Here is a 22,543-nt window from a genome sequence, read left to right on the forward strand (position 1 = left end):
TTTAAAAGCATGTAGAATAGCATATGTAGGCAAGTATATTTCTCCTTTTTTTTATTATCAAGAAGCACAGACAAAAAGGTAAAAAAATAAGAAACAGGGCAGGGTTCGATGGTTGAATCATCTGTCCCCACCAATGCCAAAACCAAATCTACGCCCTTGCTCGGGGCTGTGTCCTGAGTCAGTTTCTCTTTTCCCTCCACACTAATGACTTGATCAGCCCTTCAACAATTACAGAATAGCTGACGTAGATGAAATGACCATAGTTGCACTGTTTAATCCGTTTAATGACAATAACTTAGTTGCAGCCTAAACACACCTGAAGGTAATAGTTAACTAAATGGAAAACCAGCATTTCAATAAGGAGAGATCTAGAAAGAATGAACATGGTTTATTGATTGACAGAAATTAGAGGTGTTTGGCGGTTAGGCTCCGATAGCCCCTCTTGATGGACTGGAACCTCAGCTGTGAAAGGGATTAGAGCAGGGCGCCGAAGAAAGAAAGAAAGCTCGGCAGTTCTGGCCTGCACGTTAGGAGTAATGCATAGCACTGAGAGGCATAGCAAGCATAAGCACCGAGAAGAGTGAGAAACTGGGAAGGTCTGAATGGATCTCGAACAAGACTAAAGGCGAGTCTGCTGGATTGAGTAACAGACTGTCTGGAGCATCAGCATGAATGTTGGGCCTGGTGGCCACCTTCCAGTGCCATTCGATCAGAAGATGTCAAGGCCAGGAGAGAAGTACAGCTTGGGTTAAGGCACAGCACTGCAGATGGCCAAGGGAACAGAAAGGAAATAAGAGCTTCAATGGTGTGGGGCCGCTGATGGCTGACAGAACAGAATACCTGCAGAAGGCTGAAATTGCAAGTGCAAGAGCCCAGCTTAGACTCGGGGCTGTTGATGGCATAGAGATAGATAAGAAATCATGCACAGGCTTAAAATGTAACCCCACAGGTCCAAATGACTCCACAAAACCTCGCTCATGAACATTGGAGCTAACAGGCAGTGAGTTATCCCTCTCCAGGGAAAGTTATTCCAAAGAGAATCTGCACAAACAAAGACAACGGGTAAGTATTATTTCAAGTACAAGGTGAACAAGCAAGCATGTGAAGGAGCCAGGCTTCACTAACTGCATGTAGTACAATGATTCAGCAAACACTGAAGATCAGTGCTTCTTAACAAGGACATCAGAGAGAGAAACACAATCACAACACATGCAGTGGCATGGACAAGTACAAATGTGTTGAATTGATTCTAACATTTACACTCCTAATGCCTGGAAATGTTAAATTAGCCAAAAGAGTGGTCATACAAGACAGATCTCATTGTAACATGCATTTCTATAATATACATCACCAAATTAGTCTGAAATGTTCTTTTTGAGTAAAAAAAAACTGTTCTAGATAGCATACTTCTTTTGCCAAACGGCGGCACTTCTTGCTCTTTTTCCTGTCATTCACTGAAGACTCACAGCTTGCAGCAGATGAATTGGAGGAACTGGAATTTGATGGGAAATGAACACACACTTATCACATTACTTTTCCATTTCTGGTGTTTTCTTTTTCCTCCAGCTGTCTTTACTGTTGGTGAAGCTGAGTCATTGAGATGAGTATTCAGGGAGTGTTTGTTATCTTAAAATAAATTATTTAAAAAGCAAAAATGTATTTAATATGAAGGCAATATGAGCAGAGAGTACAAGCATGTTGAGGGACTGGCTGTGTTAGTTCAGTGAGAGAGTTATTTGTAAAGAAAACAATTTTCACTAGCAGTCAAAACCAATGTATCCACTTATGTCTACATTTTTATTTTATTAAATATGAACAAAATTATAGCAGAAGTGCTGCCATGAGAGAGAGTACCATTTTGTTTATTTGGTAGTTCAATGAAAGGCTTCAGTTGTCATAGGCTGGGTAAGTGGCTGCTTTTTTCCTTGTTTTCACTCGCAGCCCCACCTTTTGGGCAAGGCTCTCATCAACGCAGCTGGTAGGCTCACCTGACGGCAATCCAGGGATTACCAGCCAGCAGTATTTAAGGCCAGCGGCTTCATTTGCTCTCCACTGGTTTGTCTGCTAACCACGTTACTACAGGTCCCTCTTGTTCATGCATTCTATGGTTTTTGTGTCTCATCTTGATTCTTTCCGTGTAACATAAACCAAGCAGCCAGGAACACACCGGTAGAAATGTAAACTTCAAAAAATGGGTTTTATTATATCCCAAAAAGGACAAGATGGTTATACAAATTCAAAATGACAAAAATAAACTTTTTTAAGAACCAAGTGGGCCCATAAAAGAGGTTAACTTAACAAAACTATTCAAAAGTTACTTAACAAAACATAACTCAACAAACTGACCTGCCCAAATGAGAAACAGCTCCAGTTATATAGCAAATGAATAAACCATTATATACACCAAAGGTGAAAACTAGAGAGATAACAGCTAACCATCATTCAAGAAGAACCCATTCCCCGTACATGATCACAATAGATGGTCCAGCCCATTTGATTGGCTTCTGCATTTAAACCAGCTCCACCCCCAGCCTCCTCTTTCAGCCAAACCAGGAAGGACTGCTGCGCAGGCCAGGTAACTCAGAAAGAACAGAAATATAATTAATATAACATATACCCATATAAAATACAGACACCTGCAGCTCTCTGCCTGCCTATAAAAAGACCTACAACTGTGTGACCTGTTTTCCCCCCTCCTGTGAATATTTTAGGCATTTGAGTTCTGTCCTGCACATACATTTCCCTGTGAGACATCTTGTAAATAAAATCTATGTTTTGTGTCTCAGTCTGTTCGTGTCTGCTTCTGTCTCTTTGGGTCCACGTTCTCATAGTGGCCCCCAGGCCAGCCGTGACATCAGTGAAGAGTAAGAAAAAAAATTGCATTCATGTTTGCAGTTTTGTCTTGTTATACAATATTTGAAATAAAAAACAAACAAACAAAACACTACATGTTTGGAAATATTTGTGGGTGTTTTCTTGTTTGTTTTTTTTGTACTACTTCCACTACTTACGCCTTACAATAGTAAGCACTTTGAGGAGACTGTTGTTGTTATTTGGCACAATATAAATAAAATTGAATCGAGTTAATGAACAGAGAACCACTTCTTTTGGCCAGAGGAGGACTGCATGCTGGGAACTCAAGAAGGGATTACCTTAGAACTCAGGTAAGTAAGGAACACAAGAAGCAACTAAGCTGGACCTGGTCACTACTCTAAAAGGCAGATAATCTATCAAATAATCTAGAGGAGACTGGATGGTAAAGCTGGTCCATTTGTACTGCTGAGGATGATGAGACCCAGGTGATCTAGCCAGGGAGTGAAAAGGCCCAAACTCGACCCAAAAGGGGTGGAGAGCACCTTCCCAACCCATCCTGGCTCAGAGGATGAGAAAAAACACACTTCATTGTTGGGTCATTGCTAATTGCTAAGGACTTAGGAAAAAGGTGGATAGGGGTAAAGACCCCTACAGAGAAACCCCAACAATCAGACAGCCCTCTATGAACAAGCACTTGGGTAACAGTGGGAAGGAAAACCTCCCTTTGAACAGTAAGGAACCTCTGGCAGAATGAAGCTTAGGGAAGTTGACATGACCAGTTGGGGGTGAGGGACCGCTGCCGTGCTGTTTTCAGAGAGAAACACCTACGTGAAACCTGAGCTCACACTGGATTTTCTAGCCATTAATCTGCACTCCTGTTACTGGCTGTGTGTTTCTATAAATATCATATAAAGTTAATAGATTTTTTTAAAAAATATTTTACTGCTGGGATCCTGTGTAATTCCTTTCCTCCTGTTGTTAAGGATTTGACCTTAAAGATTTCAATGACAGCAATAAAATTCACTCCAACCATCACTTATCCTAGTTGTCCTGTACTCATTTTAAAAATTAACCCTAAATACTGCAGTACAACAAAGGACTTTACTAATGAACACTGATCATAATCTTTAGCTGATATAGCATTCTCCGTTCGTTATCAAAGGAAGCAATTCAACAAGAAGCAGATTTTATTCCAGTAGTGTGGTGAATTTAACAAACTGCATTTGTTAAATTTATAAAAGCTATAAATATATCAGGAGGTTATGGCGTGGAATGGAAAATACAGCTGCAATAAACATTTATATGCTCTGCTCAACTTTGTTTCTCATCTTAATTGTTTGCATGAATAGTTGCTGGCTACTTCTTTACTTAGTATTTGGAAAATTGGAACAGCTCTTATAATGGCTGCCACACAGATACTTCCAGCTCTAAGTTAGGAACCTTCCTCAGCAAAATGGATAATTGGAAAGCACCAACAGACCAGTGGGAGAAGGGTGCACAATAGTACAGGTCACCTTAACATTGACAAATGTTCTGTCAATACTTTACTGCTGCCACTGCTGTCATACAGTATATTTTTAAGCAACTTTGAAAGCCATGTTGGATATTGTATTGTTACGAGATGCAGAAGTATACCAATATATATGTGACCAATGGAGTTAGAACCTTTCATATTTATAGAAAGATAAGCAAAAATCTCACTGTACCTCTTCTTACTTGAGGCACATTGAGTGTCTCTGGGGAAATAATATATTAATAATAATAACAATAACAGATTGCAAAAGGTTGATGATTCAGAATGATTTGGCTTCACTGAATCATAAAATTACATAAATTTGAAGTAAGCACAAAACTGTCAACAATTATGTGTGTGTATATACTCTTGATTTACAGCTTAGGTAAAGTTTAGAAGTTGCAATTCTGGGCTGATTTTTACTTGACAGGACTGAGGTCTGTTATTTGTGGAATGTTTAGCATATAAACAGCTCCCTCTGCTGGTCAGTACTATTAGTGCGTGTTATGTTATTGGATAATTAGAAATTATTATCTGGTGTATTATCTCGATTTTTCATCAGTTTCAATCCTTTATCGGTTCTTTCATCAATTCCAATAAATTGTCATTTAACCAAGGAATGCATTTCTAATTCAAATGTTATAGAAAAAATATCAGTAGTATTCCAAAAAAATTGGGCTGTATTCATCCAAATTAACTCCTAGTAACAAATTAAAGTAATTTTCTAAATGGCATTTTGGAAGCATTCTTACTCCATTTGGGGGATTCCAGATAATTCTTCTAATTTTCAGTATCAGGTTATGATCAGACAATCCAGCAATCAGGTTTACTTTAAATTCTCTCAGGTCTGTTACTAAACACAAATCCAAAGTGTGTACTTGCCAAAGTAATAATTCCTCTAGGTCCTTTAATTGCTTACATCAGATGAAATTGATCAGTTATTTGTTCAATCTTTCTTTCTAGCTATACTGTCTCTCCAGTTTATATTCAATTCATATATTATAATGTTTTTCTTAGAATTATATTATTTTTTAACATAGTTTCAATTCCATTCTATTGAATTCATTTTTTAATATAGCACCAGATCACAACAACAGTCACCTTTAGTTGTGATCTCGATCCCCAGCAATCAGCCAGCTCAGCTACTTTTGAGCAAAGATTTGGCAACAGTAATTTGCATGGCTGCATGGCTTAAGCCAGAAGAAAACAATCTGCAAATACCAGTAAAAACAGCTGGACATAGGTTCATGTGGTCTTATAATGATGGAGCCATGGGAGTTTCTTTTCCAGTAACTTTTAATAATAATAAAAATAATAATGATAAAAATAGAAATACGCCAAATAACTTCAAACATAAATGATTATACTGAATGCTGGATAAACTCAACATCAAGAACAGGAAAAACGTCTTAAATGTGTGGTGATGATTAAGATGGGGCACAGAACAAAATCAAAAACGATAATAATTACAGTTTCAATTAAACAAAATACTAACGTAAGCAAGTAAATTTGTCTCCTTTTCACAATATAGTTTTTGGTAAACATTTAGAAGTTAACTCGGAATTTCATAGGGCATACATGGTGGATGGACACATTGCGTCTAACTAAAACCTAATGAGACATGACATTTTACTTCATTTTATGACAGTCAATACAAACGTCATTATTAGTTCTCAAGAAAACCAACAACTGGAACGTAATGGAACGGAACGTCTAATAAAACGTGGCTTCCTCTTATCAGGTTAAGAGATTGTGTGAATGACTTTTTGGAAAGTCTGTAATAGGAACTCCTGTGGTTTATGCAGGTATTCCATAAACCACAGACTAAAAAAAAAAAAATCAATAAGCTTCACCATTAGCTAGGTTTGTTACAGATTGGAGACGGCAGTTTTTAGGGACATCAGACATAAAGAAAAGGTGACATGGGACAGTTGAAGACAAATGACTCTGTTTCTTTACTGTGACTGTGTGTTTCCTGTTAAATTTGTGCTATATAATCATAATTTCAATTGCTCCAACAAAAGAATTGACCAAATATTGTCAGGTCTGCACTGGCAGACCGCATAGAAAGGAGAGAGTGGACCCAAATGCAGACTAAGGAGACGGAGTAGAACAAAAAAAACAAGCCTTTTATTTTTGGCTGCATAAAATACAAACTCAAAGAAAAGGGAGACAAAGAATAAACTAACAAAACCAAAACTGGGAAACAACTAAACACTAAGTACATGGAACATGAAGGTGAGACACAAAGGGAAACTTACACTATAAATATAACATAAGCAGAAAACAACTAAGAGAATCAAAACAATGAATGATACCAAATCAAAGAATATTAATAAAACCCCAAAACACATAGACATTGACCATGACAAATATGAGGCAACAAAATTATCAATCATTATCACATCCACTAAAAAATAACTGCATGTAACATGATGACACCTTTTCCATTCCTCTAAAATATGCTAAAGTTAATAAGTACGTCAAGTTAGTGACATATACTATTTTTTTTCCTTTCCTTTAAAAATTTGAATTGATGCTTTGTTATTATAGTGTAAGTACTGGTAATCAAAGTTTTTAGATAATTTAAGTTACAAATTAAATTAAGAGTAAAGGGGTCTGGGTTTTATGGTGCTTCACTTCCTTCTTAGAGATGAGCACAGCGACCCCTTGGACTAACCCATCTTCTTTTATCAGGTTCTGCTGCATGAAAGTGGTTTCCATGGGTCATTTTATTGAATACATGCTGATCTCAAGAAGTGCAGAAAAGACAATGACTCCAAGACCACCTATGGCTTGGATGGCTCAGAATGATGTAATTCCTTAATGGTACCCAAGTATCTTGGTATATCAGCTTGGCAGCTTTCAACCCAGTGTCAGGTGATCTCAGTATCTGGCCTTTATAGTGTCTTGTTCCAATACTTTGGATGCGTAGATATTTGTAAGTATTTCTTGTGGTAATGGGCACATTGCTGAGTGTACATGGGAGCCATATGCTGGTGGTGATGTCTCTTTCAAACATAACTGCCATGCCACAAGAACTTTGGCTACAATGTAAAAACATTAACTCTGAGATGAGGGAAACACATGACATCTAAAGAAAGAGGACTAAACTCTAAGCCAGCACCATGGTAACTAGGACACTAAATGTTTATCTTTAGACAAAAAATTCCTTGAATTCCTCAGACTGTATTAGTCTCATTGTACCCAACAGCACAGCCATAGTGTTAATCTTGGAGCCCAGAAACGTTGATTCAACCTCCCTGTCCTATATAATAGTAAATATTTTATAATAAATGTAAATATAAGAAGAGATTCATGTGAGGAGAGGAACTGAAGACATGACATTTGATTTAACTTATATATAAGAATATGCCTATATAAAACTAAAGACTAAATAATTATACAAAGCTGCTGTTTTGTTAAACATAACATCATACCATTTATCTTATACGGTACATTAATAGGAGATAAGCTGTTATGCTAAATAATTACTATAAAATCTAATTATTTACATGGTGTCGTTTTAAATGTACATATGTAGCCGCTTAGACTGGTGGACCTAAATCTTCACCACCACGTCTGTATACATACAAGCGAAAAGGGGGAGTGAGCGGGTCAGCGCTCAGGGCACAGAAACTAAGCTAGCTTTGAACACACAGAATTTATTTACATAAGAAAACACAGCCAGAATCACAAATACAAGTTAAAATCCCCCGTTTACAATAAAAAGAGTATTCTCAATGCGCTAAAAACCCTGCCGCCAGAAATAACTATACACTATTAAAACAAAGCTAAAAAAATGTTTTCCATATGCTAAAATTACCCTCCCACAGTCCCATAATCCCACAGTCTAGCCACACATGGGCGAATGGTCCTTATCTGAAATAGGAGAGGAATTTCTTTTCCGGGATGGAAACCACGCAGGCCAGAAGAACAAGGAGGGGGCTCCTGTCGCAGACCAGTCTCCTCCTGACAGCACGTCGCCGCACAGTCCCGCCCCACTCCACACCTGAACACGACCTCCCTCGTCTCGCCGTCAGATGCAGGCAGGGGGGCATCCCTGCCCCGTTGTGAATTGCGGCCATCGCCACCCGCTGTTGCTGTTTTTGCCGTTGGGACTGGATCGCCGAACGACTCGCGGCACCCCACAGTCAGGCAGCAGTTCCTTCAAGACACGTGCGGGCTTACACGCGTTCCTTTTTCTTCTGCTCACCTTTCGTGCGTCGCTCCTCTCGTCTCTGCGCTCACTATCCCCTTAACAGGTCAATCTGGCGGCTGATAGGTCACCTTGGGGAACGCCCCCACCTCACAGGTGCCTACAATTGTCTGTTTAGTCCACAGTGGATTAAAGGAATATGGTACAACAACATTAACACACATAATATAAATACGAGGATAAAACCGTGCAATATAAATATGAATAAACAAACGTGCAATATAAATATCACAATAAAATCATGCAAATAAAAACACTATGTACCAATACACCGATTGATAAAACATAAAAACACAAATTTCCACTGTGTGACACATACAGACCAAAAAGGTTATACTCACTGATAGTGTTTAAAGTGTCACTTTCTACTTAACCAAATCATACTTGTTAAAGGTTAAAAGAACCAGTAAAATGAACAGGAAACAGAAACATATGTAATACTTATTTTGAAATTACTGACTCGCTCTTTTTTTCCAGGAAGTGGTATTTTACAATTACTTTCAGCTCTGTAATGGTACAAACTTAATGCAAACTTAATGTATGACTTAAGAAACAAACGACATTAGCCATTTCCATTAAATTAACATTATAAGAGCAGTGAAATGGGTATAAATATTTATTAAACCTTTTCATATATTTCAAACAACACAGGTCTAGAAAGATTTTCTCTGAAGTAATATTGTTTCCTTATGGTTCTTTGTGTCATTAACAGCCTTACACATCAGTTTTCAAAGCTGAAATGTGTTTGTGCTAACTGACTTAGTATAACTCTGAGAGCGTTTCTCCTCTTCCTGGAAGGCAGTCTCCATTGCAGCTAGAATGGATTTGCAGACTTCTTTCTTAAAATCTTTGCCTACAAACACATACAGCAGTGGATTCAGGCAGCTGTTGAGAAAGGCCAAATTGGTGGCCAAAGGGATCCCAATGACACCACTTGAAGTATCCATTTCTTTCGCCAGCACAATTAGATCCATAATATAAATGGGAGACCAGCACAGAAAAAATGTGATGATAATGGCAACAATGATCTTAAAGGGGCGACCTGATTTCCTTGCCAGTGTGTGGTTTCTTCTAAGATGATGGATTATTACAGCGTTACAGGAGACAATGATAGAGAATGGGACTGCAAAAAGCACAAGGAAGCGGGCGATGATAATCGGTGGATAACGAAATTGTCGCAGTATATTGGGAGATTCTGCATTATAGTCATCAGAAATAGCGTAGCTGTTTAAGCAGAGAGTTTTGTTTTCATTCTCACACGCTTGCTCTGTGTCCATGATGATGGAATATGGAAAGCCAATCATCAAAGCCACCCCCCAAACACCCAGAGTCACAAACAAGGCCTTACGTACATTTCGGTTGTTCTGAGCCCAGACAGGCCACACCACAGACACACATCTGTCTGCACTAATCACCACCAGAATGTAGACACTGGCAAACATGTTCAGAATAAGTACCATGGTGTTGAGCTTGCACATGAAGTTGCCAAAAGGCCAGTGGAAGTCTAAAGCAAGGTTTATTACATTGAGGGGTAGAAATGCTACAAAGATGAAGTCGGCCACAGCAAGGTTGAGGTACCAAACTGTGTTTACTGTTTTCTTCATCTTTAGCCCAGTCACCCAGATAACCAGTCCATTCCCGAGCACACCAAGGAGAAATATCAGGAAGTGAAAAATGATAGACACAGTGATGAGAGACTTTCGAATCTCAGGAGTAGTTGTACTGATGTGAATGCAAGAGTTGCTGGTTGAGTTACTGTTGGTCATCTCCATCATTTTCTTGAGACCTGCGGTATTAACATAAAGAAAGAACAATATTAATGTAAGTCAAAGTCAGTTTTAGTTTTTATACTCAATTTAATTACTCTTACATCACAACTTGATGTCAAATGGAAATTACAAAGAAAATGAATCCTGTTGATATGAGCACTTAAAACATATTTTGCTAAAACAACACAAATAATGTTGAGTGTTTAGATTGAGGTACTAAAGTGGATGTAGATTACAATACTGATGAGCCCAAAAGAACCTCAAGAAGAGCAGCGATGATTTCAATTCAGTTGATGTAAACAATTAAAATCAGTAAAAGTTATCTAATGTACTCTCTCATCTGTTGGCTCTCTCTGCAGTACAGTATCACTTCCTGATACAACGCCTAGTGGTGCTATTCTGTAGTTTATCTGTGTAAGCCATTCGATGAAAACCTTTTAGATAATGCCTTATTTTATGCTGTCAACTTCATGTGCTTTATTCATTCATGTAAATATTGAAAATGACAGCTTCAGCCTGGCATTTAATCTATTATTAGACCCAATTGGCTTCTCTCAAAATGTAAAAGAACTCACCCACCGCTTTAACATCACTCTGGATCCTTTTCTGACATATGACATAGAAACTTAACATTTAACTGTAACTGTAACTTCTTTAAACCCTCCTTTTGTCAGATCATTTCCTAGTAACATTTAAATTTACGATAATGGATTACAGTTCATAAGGGAATACATTTCATCAAATAGATGTCTTTCTAGGGGTCAGGTGCAGTGTGTGCTCGACAGTGGCCAGAGGTGTACACCCTGGTGGACTGAACCCAAGCTACCAAGACTAACAATTGGGACATGGAGTGTCAACTCTCTGGTGGGGAAGGAGCCTTAATCCCACTGAGTTGGTGTGCGAAGTTGAGAGGTACCGGCTCTATAGTCAAGCCCACTTCAACACACGGCTTGGGCTCTGGAACCAGTCTCCTAGAGAGGGGCTGGACTTTGTCTCAGTCTGGAGTTGCCCTTAATGAGAGGCGACAGACTGGGGTGGTTATCCTCGTATCTGCTCGGCTTGCTGCCATACATTGGGGTTTTTCCAAGTGGAAGAGAGGGTTTGTACCCTGCACATTCAGGTCTGGGAATGGATCCTGATTGTTGTCTGCGCTTATAGCCCAAATGACCCGGCCTTCTTGGAGTCCCATGACGGGGTGCGATTGGGAGGAACGGATTGCAAGAATTTAACTCGTGTGGTGTTCTGTTACTGGACTTCTGTGCAAACCACAGGTTACCCATAACAAACACCATGTTCGAACATAAGGGTGTCAATAAGTGCACATGGCACCAGGACACTCTAGGCCACAGGTCGATGATTGACTTTGTAATCGTGTCATCAGATTTGCAGCCGTATGTTCTGGACACTCAGGTGTGGAGGTGCTGAGCTGTCAACTGATAACCACCTGGTGGTGAGTTAAATCAAGTGGCTGGGGAGGATGCTGGAAAGACCTGGCATCCCTGAAAATAGAGTGAGAATGCATTGGGAATGGCTGACAGAGACCCCGGTCTGTGAGCTTTCAACTCCCACTTCTGACAGAGCTGTAAGAGCATTACGGAGGAGACTGGGGACATTGAGTCTGAATGGACAATTTTCAAATACACCTTTTCAAACACAAACAAAAGTAAATCATAACACATATGATAATGAACTTATGACGAGGTTAACTGGAAATCAATTCATTTCTTTTATATATTCCTCATAATTAAACAATAAGACCAAATACTCAGATGTCTTGTATTTATTATGAAGGTATAGTTTGAAATATAATACTTTTGATTTTGATTTTCCAAACACATTACGTTTTTGTACAAAGTATCAGTATCGGGTCAGTATCGCTGATAGCAGACTGAATTTTACTTCAGATTTATTTAGATCATAAAGGAAATCGGTGGTATTGCACATCACTACCACAGATGCTGGAGTTTTTGCGCATCGTTAAATGCAGTTTGTCCGACACTGTCCGACAAATTAACTATGACAGCTTATAGGTGCAGACGTCCCGGGATTGAGCTCCAAACGGAGCATTTACGTAGGGCCCGGTCTCTGACATTTTATATTCATTTTACAGTGAAACAGCTTTGAACCCCCCCCCCCCCCCCCCCCCCCCCCAAAAAAAAAAAAAAAAACAGTGTTGGGAGTGGAAACCCGAAAGAATTTAAAAAGTCGATAAAATTCACTCTGTGTGCGCACACTGCCGAGAAAAAAATGGAGAGGTGCTTTCATTTTGTTCTAATCGCTGCATAGAAATATGACTAAAAGCACGACTCTAAACCGTCTGGTCACTCTAAAAAAGAAAATTGGCGGTCTGTGAAGCAACCACAACTTTGTATGCGTCGTGTATCGGGATTCTTCCTGTTCCTCTGATGCTCCAAATTCAATTATATTCTGTCCTGTTTCAGAGAAATACCTGTATTATTAATAGAGATGGCACGATACCACTTTTTTATGTCCGATACCGATATCATAAATTTGGATATCTGCAGATACCGATATGAATCCGATATAGTGTGTTTTTTAATCAATAAAACGTTTTTTTAATATCTTGCTGCATTTTGTATAAGTTTATACTCAAGTTTAAATAAATAACAACACTAAAGCTATTCTGTTATACCTGTATGTAAAAAATACACTGCGCCCAAAATATTTCATAGTTCAGCAACACTGATCAATCTAATAAACTTAAACCTACTCCATCCTCCCTATTCTTGTATTTTAAAGAGTACTTAGCAGAAATATTAAGCAACCTAACTAATAGGGTTGCAAACTCCCAGCAAAAAAAAATAGGGAACCACCCTCCACCTCATGATGCTTAATCGATGTAATTAAATTTAATTTGATGCAGGGGGAAAAATGCACAGAAATAAATTATTTTTCAAGAATAATTAAATAGATTCAACATCTTTCTTCAACAGAATTGCAGAATTCACAGATGGTACCTTCCCAAAGGAAAAAGTACTATAGCTTACTGGGGTATATTAGACTTAACAGTTACTATATACAGTAATGGACTTCTATATATTCTATATTAAAAGCTCGACATTTTAAATGAGAATAAGAAAGAAAAGTATGTCTTTGTGCCCCCTTTTCCCTGTTCATGCCCTATCGACCCCCCTGGCTAAACTTTGCTAGATCCGCCCCTGCACAGTTACCAGCAGTCAGCTACGTGGAAAAGATCCTGGTGTAGAAAGTAATATTAAATAAATTCTAACAACAGCTTATCAAGGTTAATAGTGCTGCTGTTGCTCAGCCGCTGGTTTCCTCTTTCTGGTGAGAAGTGGGCCAAAAACAAAGAAGAGAGACAGACTGCCGATCAGCTGATCATTAAGCAGTTTCACGATTGAAGTAGCAGCAGGAGAGAGAGAGAGAGAGAGAGAGAGAGAGAGAGAGTCGCTCCATATATCAGTTGTTAAGCTTAACGTGGGAATGCTTTACAAACATTCAGAGAAGAACTTACACACTTGCTTTACTTCTCTCTGGGGGAGATGAAATGCTGGTTTGACAGCGGCTCTATCACCTGATGCATACTGCTGCAACGTGCTACGATTATGAGCCGAGTTACGCCGTGTAGCAAGTTTTGTGAGGTGCTTTTTTGATATTTAATGGATCGGATTACATTTTTTATTTCTCGCCGATATCCGATCCAGTAATTTGGGTCAGTATCGGACCGATACCGATAGTAATATCGGATCGGTCCATCTCTAATTATTAAGTTTCATAAATATGTAGGGTCTTATTTAAAATCCAGGGTGAGGAAGGTCTACGGATAAGAGCCAAAGATACGACTGTGAGCTCACAGCTTTGAGCCATCCATGCACGTCAATTATGCACTACTTCTTAAAGCATAAAACATAAATGAACACTCATAACAGCAACTATCACAAATGCAAGAGACACAAAATAAGTTTTGCTTCTTCAGAATTAATTCTAACACAATTTGCAGTAAATTGCTTCTGTAATCAGGCAAGTTGCGTTTGTGTGATATGCCCTTCTTTCAAAGCTCGATAGCTTTTTTTTAACTTAAGTGATTGAAATTTATTTACCTCAGCAGCCCGAGATACCTGATGTCTTCATCTTCCGTCTGTTAATTAACTAATCAGTGCTCCGTCTTGATGATCAGAAGCCCGCACTGCTAAGCATTATAAAGCCATTCACTTCTTACGTTACCACTGACCACTTTTGCTGGGAATCTAACTTCCTCCGGGGCAGTGTATGTTCAAGTTAAAAGATGAATAGCTATGAAATCACCGCCCACTAGCTAATCAGTTCTCCAGAAAATAGCGCATCTATGGAAAATTCCTCTGACGTCCGTGCGCTGATGGGGTCTAAAGTTTTTCTGTTTCCCGCGTGAGAACTGCTATAGTTTCTCACATGGTTCACTGCTACAGACATTTGTTATTGTTTTGGTGCACGTCTCATCTAAATCTCACAACTCATCAAGACAAGTTGTAATTTTTCAGTCAGTGCCAGAGGTGCACAAAGAATAAGCGTTCTTTACCTTAAGTAGAAGTACAGATTTTACATATGCTGCATACATTTCTACCAGCTTTTATGTGCAAAGTAACTGAACCTGTTTACTATATTAATATGATAAAAAATACATAGTACATGAGAATGCAAAGTTTTTTTCCACACCTAAACAGAAAAATGAGTATAATCAAGGGTTAAAGTGAGATTTCTCAGGAGAAGATTTGGTGAAGGAAGATCAGTTGTAGTGGCTCGATGTAGCGAAAAAATATTATAATCAAAATATTTCTTTTGTGCGTTCTAATAGATTTTCTTTGTGTGTAGGTTGTGATCAGCTGACCTGTTGCTGTGAGATTTAGTGCTCTTTGTGGATTTACGCTACTGAATTCAGCAAGATGTTATTCAATATTTCCTAATCTACCCAGGCTTATTCCAATAGCTAGACGGACAGCATACTGTTTATACTACACAGTATGTAGATTAAATTCAATTAACTAATCTACGCATCATCAGCTTAATCACTGCTACACATGATGTAACATAAAACTAAACATGAATACAGCAGCCCAACACACTGCTTTGCTTTAAATTCACATTGTAATCCACACAAACCTGTTTATTTTGCTCAGAATTGCCACAACTGCTGAGTAGTTTCATGAAAACCTTGAAGAGCACACAGTATACACCTCAATTTGTATTGCAAGGCGTTTCACAATATGAAAGAAAAACATAACACCATATACAGATCTAATATGATTTTAAAATGAGGACTTGGGTAAACTTTAAGTTTCCACTTTATCACATGTCACTGAGGAGTTCTTATCTTTCAATATAACCTGTTTTCTCCTGTCTTTCTTACATCTTTCTCCATTTTTGGGTGAAGTTATCTTGCACTTTTCTCTCCCTGGGAAATGCAGCAGCTGGATCTTTGACTTGCACTATATGACAAATGGCATAACAGTTGTTTGCTTGCTGATATTGTTAAGCTGATAAAATGTTGCATTTGAAAGTACAGGACACTTAAAAACATTGCTCATAATGTGAGTTGGGTACAGTCTGACCAGCTTCAGTGGCACAATGATATGATCTTTGCACAAATGCTGTCTTCTTTATTAAGTTTTTTCTTAAGCTGTGTGAAGTAATTTCAGCTGGTGGGCAGGTTGTTTACTGCCTTCTCTGCATAAATGTTTTTGTCTTCCATTAAACCTTTGTCACTGTTCTTGGCTTACTGGTGTGTGACAGTGTGTCTGCTGTTATCAGGGGAGTGTAAAATAAAGTAACTGTTAGTGGTATGTAATTCCACAATTTTTGGCTTCAATCTGATTACAAGTAAGTAAAAGTGATAGTGGTGTGTTATGATTTATGAGATATATAAGTAATTTGCCAAGCTTGAACACATTTTAATAACCTCAAAATCACTGTGGTTTTTACTTTCCAAAATAAGTAGTGAACCCAATAAAATATATAATATATGATTTCCGAATATCATGATTATTTTTTAGGGCTCTATCAGTGGTATTCACTTATAGTGTTTTGCTCACAGGAGTTGCCCACAGCATTTGTTTGCGGTGAATTGCTTCAGACAGCTCACTGATCTGTCTGCTTGCAAAGTTGCCTGGCTATAGCAGCTGTGTGTGGGCCTTTGCCCAGGATTGTCCTGGGGGCTCAGGCTGCCACAAGAAGTGTGGTCCGTCATTCCCTCTATGGCGGCTTTTTGTTTTTTGTGGCGGCCTTATCTCAAACAGGCTTTATTATTTCTGCCCTAATCAGAGACATAAAGGTAATTTGGTTTGATGGTTGTGGGCAGCTTTTTCCTGTTTTCGTGTCTCATGCTAAAGAACAATTTAAATCCAGTTTCTGTATGGTGTTCATGCTATCTTCATAAATGAGACCCTTCCTCTGGTTTTTGTGCTCTGCTTTCTTGTTTTCCTTGTGATGTAATTAGACAACCACCTGTTTGACTGTGGGCAGCACTGTCCTTCATCTTTCATACTACATAAATAAGCAGTTTCAGTTTCAGTGTATTTGAAATTGAATTGATAAAGACAGTTTCAGCGATATAATCATATACAGCTGCAAAAAAGTATCACTTAACCTACGTTGTGGCCATAAAATATAGAAGTTACAATCCCCATCATTTTGAAAAGAAAGTCCATGTGGTCTGTTTGCCCACACCCCCACAAATGTGGCATAAATAGAAAGCCCAGGATGACCCATTGACAGTACAGCATTACTCATATAGATTGCATAAATGCTGCTTGATAGTTTCAGACGTATGTCCCTGAGATAAGACAAAAATTTATTGCTGGGTCTTAGGAGGATAAACATATTTTTAGTGGCCAACACGGATGGGATTGTTTACAATGCATGTACAAAAACACTAAGTCATGAAGATACTTTAAAAACAGGTATTTTTAATTTTTTTTTTTCATCAACAATTTTTATTTATTTCATTTTAAACTTCAATAACAGAACTTAAGGATAACTACATAAATAAATAGTTTAAAAAACAAACAAACAAAAACAACAACAAAAAACAAAAACAAAACAAAAAACAAAACACAACAACAAAAAAAAACCCCAAAACAAAAACCAAAACAAAAACCAAAACAAAGGGAAGTTATCCTATTCTTTCTTCGCACACCAATCCCCACACCACCACTCATTACTCCTCTGTTCTTCAAGTTACAGAAAGCCAGCTTGTAAAGGGGGACCAAATACAATCATATTGATGCAATTTGTCTAATAAACCATGAGTCACTTTTTCGTAAGACGCCAACTTAGCCATTGTCTTTAGCCACTCTTCATAGGGAGGGGGGTTCTTTTTCCGCCAATGTCTTAGCAGGACCCGTTTGGCCGTAGTAAGAGCCAGAATAATCCATCTTTTTGTATAACTGGAAAAATCTCCATCAGAACATTCTGTGGTTATACCAAGTATGGACAGTTTTGGTGAGATGCCAAATCTCCTTTTTAAAACACTGAAAATTACCTCCATTATATTTTCCCACCAATTCGGCAAGTGCCGAACAGCTCCATAAGATATGTAAAATCGAAGCATTTTGACCATCACATCTCCAACATTCGTCCGTAGAGGCCAGGTTCCATTTATACAATTGTTGCGGTGTTCGATGCCAGCTATGGATTATCTTAAGTTGAATAAATCTACTGCCTGTTTCTTTATACATAGTATTAACATTTTGAAAACATAAAGGGTCCTTGAGCAGTGTGGTGTCATATGCCGTGGGAGTGTCTGGTCGGGTGTGGTCCAGGTTCCTGTTGCCCATTCCCTGGGGTTGAGTTGGCCAGCTAATAACCTGCTTCCAATTTCTGGGCCTCCATCTGGAGGGTTTTTAAGCCAGCGCTGCCTGCCACTCCTCGCCAGTTCGTCCTGCTACCACTAGTGGTAAACTTGGCCTCCACTGTGTTTGGCATCCGTCTGCCTGGATCTTGGATTAATGTGTTCTCTGTCTCCAGTGTTCTCCAGATACATCACCCGTCGTGCTCATCAGCAGCGCTGGTTCTGTTTTCACCCCGTTCTCCAGTCTGCCTAGAACCCTAGGACTACATACTCACCATCTCCTCAGCCTGCCCTCCTGCCCGTGCTTTAATGATGGATCTCTCTCCCCTGAACACCCTGGAACCTGGACCAGCTTCCCCGCATTCTCAGCTATCCCTGGGACGCTCCCACGGCAACCCCTCCTCTGCCTAATAGCTGGTGTTTCCAAGTAAGAACAAGACTCTCCACTAGAACCTCAGCCCTTTAATTGTTTCCCAGATCAGTAAAACCTCTCTGCTGTGTTTGCAGAAGTTCCCGCCCGTGTTCTCCTTGTGTTCCATGTCCGTTTCTCCGTCCTCCGGTCTCCCTCAGTTCCTGCGTATAGTTTCTGTTAGACCCAGCCTTGTTTAAGTACTTTTTCCCTTCAATAAAATCAATCAATCAATCAATCAATCAATCAATCAATCAATCAATCAAGGCTTTATTCGCCACATGCAGGTTGCCCTGCAGTGAAATAGAACCTCCCCCCCCCCGACCTTACACACACAACACAGACATCACATGGGGATACAGGTCAGAGATCGGTAGCGTTACAGAAAAAAAAACACTGAAATATACACTACAATGGGAAAGTACAAGAGGAAAAAAAGAGACCTCTACTCATGCTGGGCTCCTGGGAGGACAGCATGAGAACAGGAAACAAAAAAACTCCTCTGCACAAAAAAGCACATAAATGTCCACAGCACAACACTATGGAGCACGTGACAAGCCACAGGGTCGGGTGGGGGGTGAGGAGTAATCCAAAGCAAACATCAAACATCAAACAATCCTGCCCAGCGCTACCATTCCAGCGCGGGCTCAGACCCGCCGTGTTCCCAGGAGGGAACAAGCATCGAAGGCGTTTGGAAAGGGAGGGGGGATGAGTGTGTGCATATCAGTGTATATGTATGTGTGTGCGTGTACATAGATCGAGCAATTGAGTCTGCTCTTGAGCCCACAGCATTCTTATTTGTGACACGTGGACTCAATTATTATTATGTGTTTTCGCTGCATTGTGCTGCTGTGTGTGTCCACGTTTGTATGTATAGGCAGGTATGTGTGTGTGCAGTGGTATTCTGACAGGCACCTTCAGGCCTGGTGGGTGTGGCCCTGCTAGGGGGGCTGGCCACACCTGAAGACCATGCCAAGCTCGTTGGGGGAGCTATTTAAGAGCATGAGGAAGCTCCTAAGGGCAGGGGATTGTTGAGTTAGACTCCATGTTAGTGGTTCTAGTGTTAAGTGTATGCCTGCTGGAGTTTGGTGTCCTGACAGCTGCGTCTGTTGTTTTTCGTCAGGAGGAGAGCGGACCACAGGACTGCAGCATGCACAGGGTGTGCGGAGACACGGGAGCAGAGAGCAAGGAGTACAGACACTTGGGAGAAGGCACGACACAGGAGTTGAGGGAGCGCACTGGAGATTTATTGTGTGTTAAATTTACTTCACTGTAAATAAAAGCACTATTCCAGGATTTCGGTCCCTTCTCCAAATGGCAAACCATGACAGGTATTTTCTAGAAAGCCAATCAGAAAGTTAAGCAATGGATTAGGCTGGACAGCCTATCCAGCTGATGAGGCTTAAAGGACATATGCAGCTGATTGTTATCGGCATAGAAATGATAAGAAATGTCACTAAAAGATCGAATAATACCGGCTAAAGGAAGCATATAGAAAGAAAAATAATTATGGACCCAAAACTGAACCCTACAGAACCCCACAGGTTAGGGAGGCAGTGTTAGAGGTGAACTTGTTAGTCCTAACAGAGAAGGTCCTATCTGATAAGTAGGAAGAAAACCAGTTCAAGGCACAGCCAGATATACCAGCCAAAACCTCAAGCCTGTTAAGTAGAATTTTGTGGTCAATGGTATCAAAGGCTACACTGAGATCAAGCAAAATGATCACAGAACAATTCCCTGCGGCAGCCATTAAAAGATTAAAAGATCTCAGTTGAAAAAAAGGGAAAGACCATCTCTGAATCGAGGAGGGGGCCTAAGGGTACATCTTTCGCCATCTTACAATGCTGTGATTGCAGCAATTCCCCAACTCTCTGTGAATGGTACTCATGGCATTGATCAGTGGTCTTTGATCAGTGGGTTTTGGTCAGTGGTTGTTGATCAATGGTCATGAGAATTTGCATAATTATGATTAAGGAACTGACCTCACAGCCCATTGTTCCTTCAGTGGGCTGGTTTCAGTCATTATGCAAATGTACTGTTTATAAGATTGGGGAAACCTGCAGTCAGCTGAGACTGAAGAAGTCACTTGGATGAGTGACGAAACGTTTCTCCCAGAAAACGCTACGTCCAGATGAACAGAATCAACTTTTGGAGATACTGATCATTTGGTTTTGCCGTTAGTGCTGCAGAAATTGTCTTACAAATCTGCATTTGTTATTAGTCTGTATTTGACTTATGGACTCAACACTTGTTAGTTTCAAAACTGCAACTACAGACAGTAAAGACATTTTTTTATGCATGTGCTGAAAGAAATTTCTGTTTTCTTTCACTGTCATTTCTGCAGATGTGTTATCATCTCTACACAATTCCTGAGGGCTAGCAGAGGAAACTTTCTAAATGAATCACTAAATGGGTTTTTTTGTTTGTTTGTTTTATTATTTAAGATCCCAGTGATGTGGCATGTTCTCTCCAGTTTCATTAATCCCATTCACCATGGAGGCTGCACTTCTTTCTGTGTGAGCTTATTATCAGACATGTAAACTATTTCTCACAACAGCAGTACAACACAGTTGTGAATTGTATTCAGACAGGACTGAGGAGAAAGAAAATGAAAAAAACATATATAAAAAGACAAAAGAACATAGGATCTGTGTACCCTGCCCAGGATAGGATTACTGCCCCCCCCCACCCCATTAGGCATTAGCCCAAGGGTCCTGACCTTCTGTAGGCACACCACCTGCAGGAGGCGCTGCAGGGTTTGTCTACTGCATACATATGTTATGTCATTTTAAGACAGATCTGGCCAAGACAGCAGCAAATATATATAGTAAATATAGCATCACAGCTCTATAACCTCTTAAGACAATTAAGGGGGGGAAAGAAGCGTGTTGCATCAAAATATCTTCAATATATACACATAATTCCAAGGTCAAAATGGGAGATGCCCCCTAAGGTGGTCCAGAATGACCGAACTTAGATCCCGTGGGACTTCCAGATACTGACGGACAAAAATGTTGATAGCTAACCATTTATAGGCTGTGTCCAAATTCAGGGGAAGGATGCTCCGATCATTCGACGGCCGGGTAGGACGGAAGTGAGCCGCTGTGAAATTGGACAGCCTTCTAGCCTTTGTTCAAGTCCGTCCTTACTTCTGTTTTTTCCGCTGACTAACGCCACAGCGCGAAAACTTTAAAATGGACTGATAAATATCGCTCCGTTTTTTTGTACATTTTTAATCCTTGAGGAGCTAGAAAAACTTTATTGTTGTTGCCGGCATGTTTTGTACCTTAGGCTCATCAGAGACAATCATATCCAGGTAAAATAATTTTCTTTAATCTACACGCATATAGGAATTACTTTAAATAGTCCTGCCTAAGATAATTTGGCTGTATACTTTTTGGACCAGCAGACCTGCCATAGTTCTTCTCCAATGAAAAAGGCCTTTTAGCTAAACTTCCTGTCTTTTTCATTTTTTCTTGTTGGGCCTGAAAGAGCACTAGCCTGTAAGTTGTTGCTATCTGTTGTGTTAAGCTTTCCCACTATAGTTTTGTGTAACTGTTTAGAGTTTTTTGTGAGAAACTTTGACGTGTGGGATAAAGGGCCACGATGCTAACACGTATGCCCATCTATGGGATTTCTAATATAATGTTAACATTGAGCTAACCGTTAAATACCTAGGGCAAATAACCAAGGTTTCAGGATATGTTGATGTGTTTACGTGTGATGTACATGATAGTGCATGGCTTAGTGTTTAGTACTGTAAAGGCAAGTCAATTATAGCAGAAATGCAATATTTAGTTTTTCATGTCTGTATTACAGTTTTACAGTGCTTACAGTAACCATCTAAAATGTACCTGCTGACTCCTGGATGTTTATTGTGGACCTGTTATGCTATCTGCCAGTCTAGAAACCAGCTTTACACCCTAGTCAGGGCAGAATAACCCTTAATTCCCTAATTACATCCTTAGGTAAAAGAATGTACATGAAGAGAGATAAATGGAAAATTCAGTTTAAA

General features: G+C 39.5%; 1 protein-coding gene across 1 annotated transcript; it reads right to left on the reverse strand.

The window, feature by feature from the left end:
* Nucleotides 1–9,274: 9,274 nt before the first annotated feature.
* LOC102793858 (chemerin-like receptor 1) lies at nucleotides 9,275–10,321 on the reverse strand. The gene has a single exon (XM_006794939.2). The coding sequence runs from the start codon at nucleotides 10,319–10,321 to the stop codon at nucleotides 9,275–9,277; it is 1,047 nt and encodes a 348-aa protein (XP_006795002.2).
* Nucleotides 10,322–22,543: the final 12,222 nt, after the last annotated feature.

This window comes from Neolamprologus brichardi, chromosome 11, assembly GCF_056152115.1.
Source record: "Neolamprologus brichardi isolate AB-2024 chromosome 11, ASM5615211v1, whole genome shotgun sequence".
Lineage (NCBI taxonomy): Eukaryota > Metazoa > Chordata > Actinopteri > Cichliformes > Cichlidae > Neolamprologus > Neolamprologus brichardi.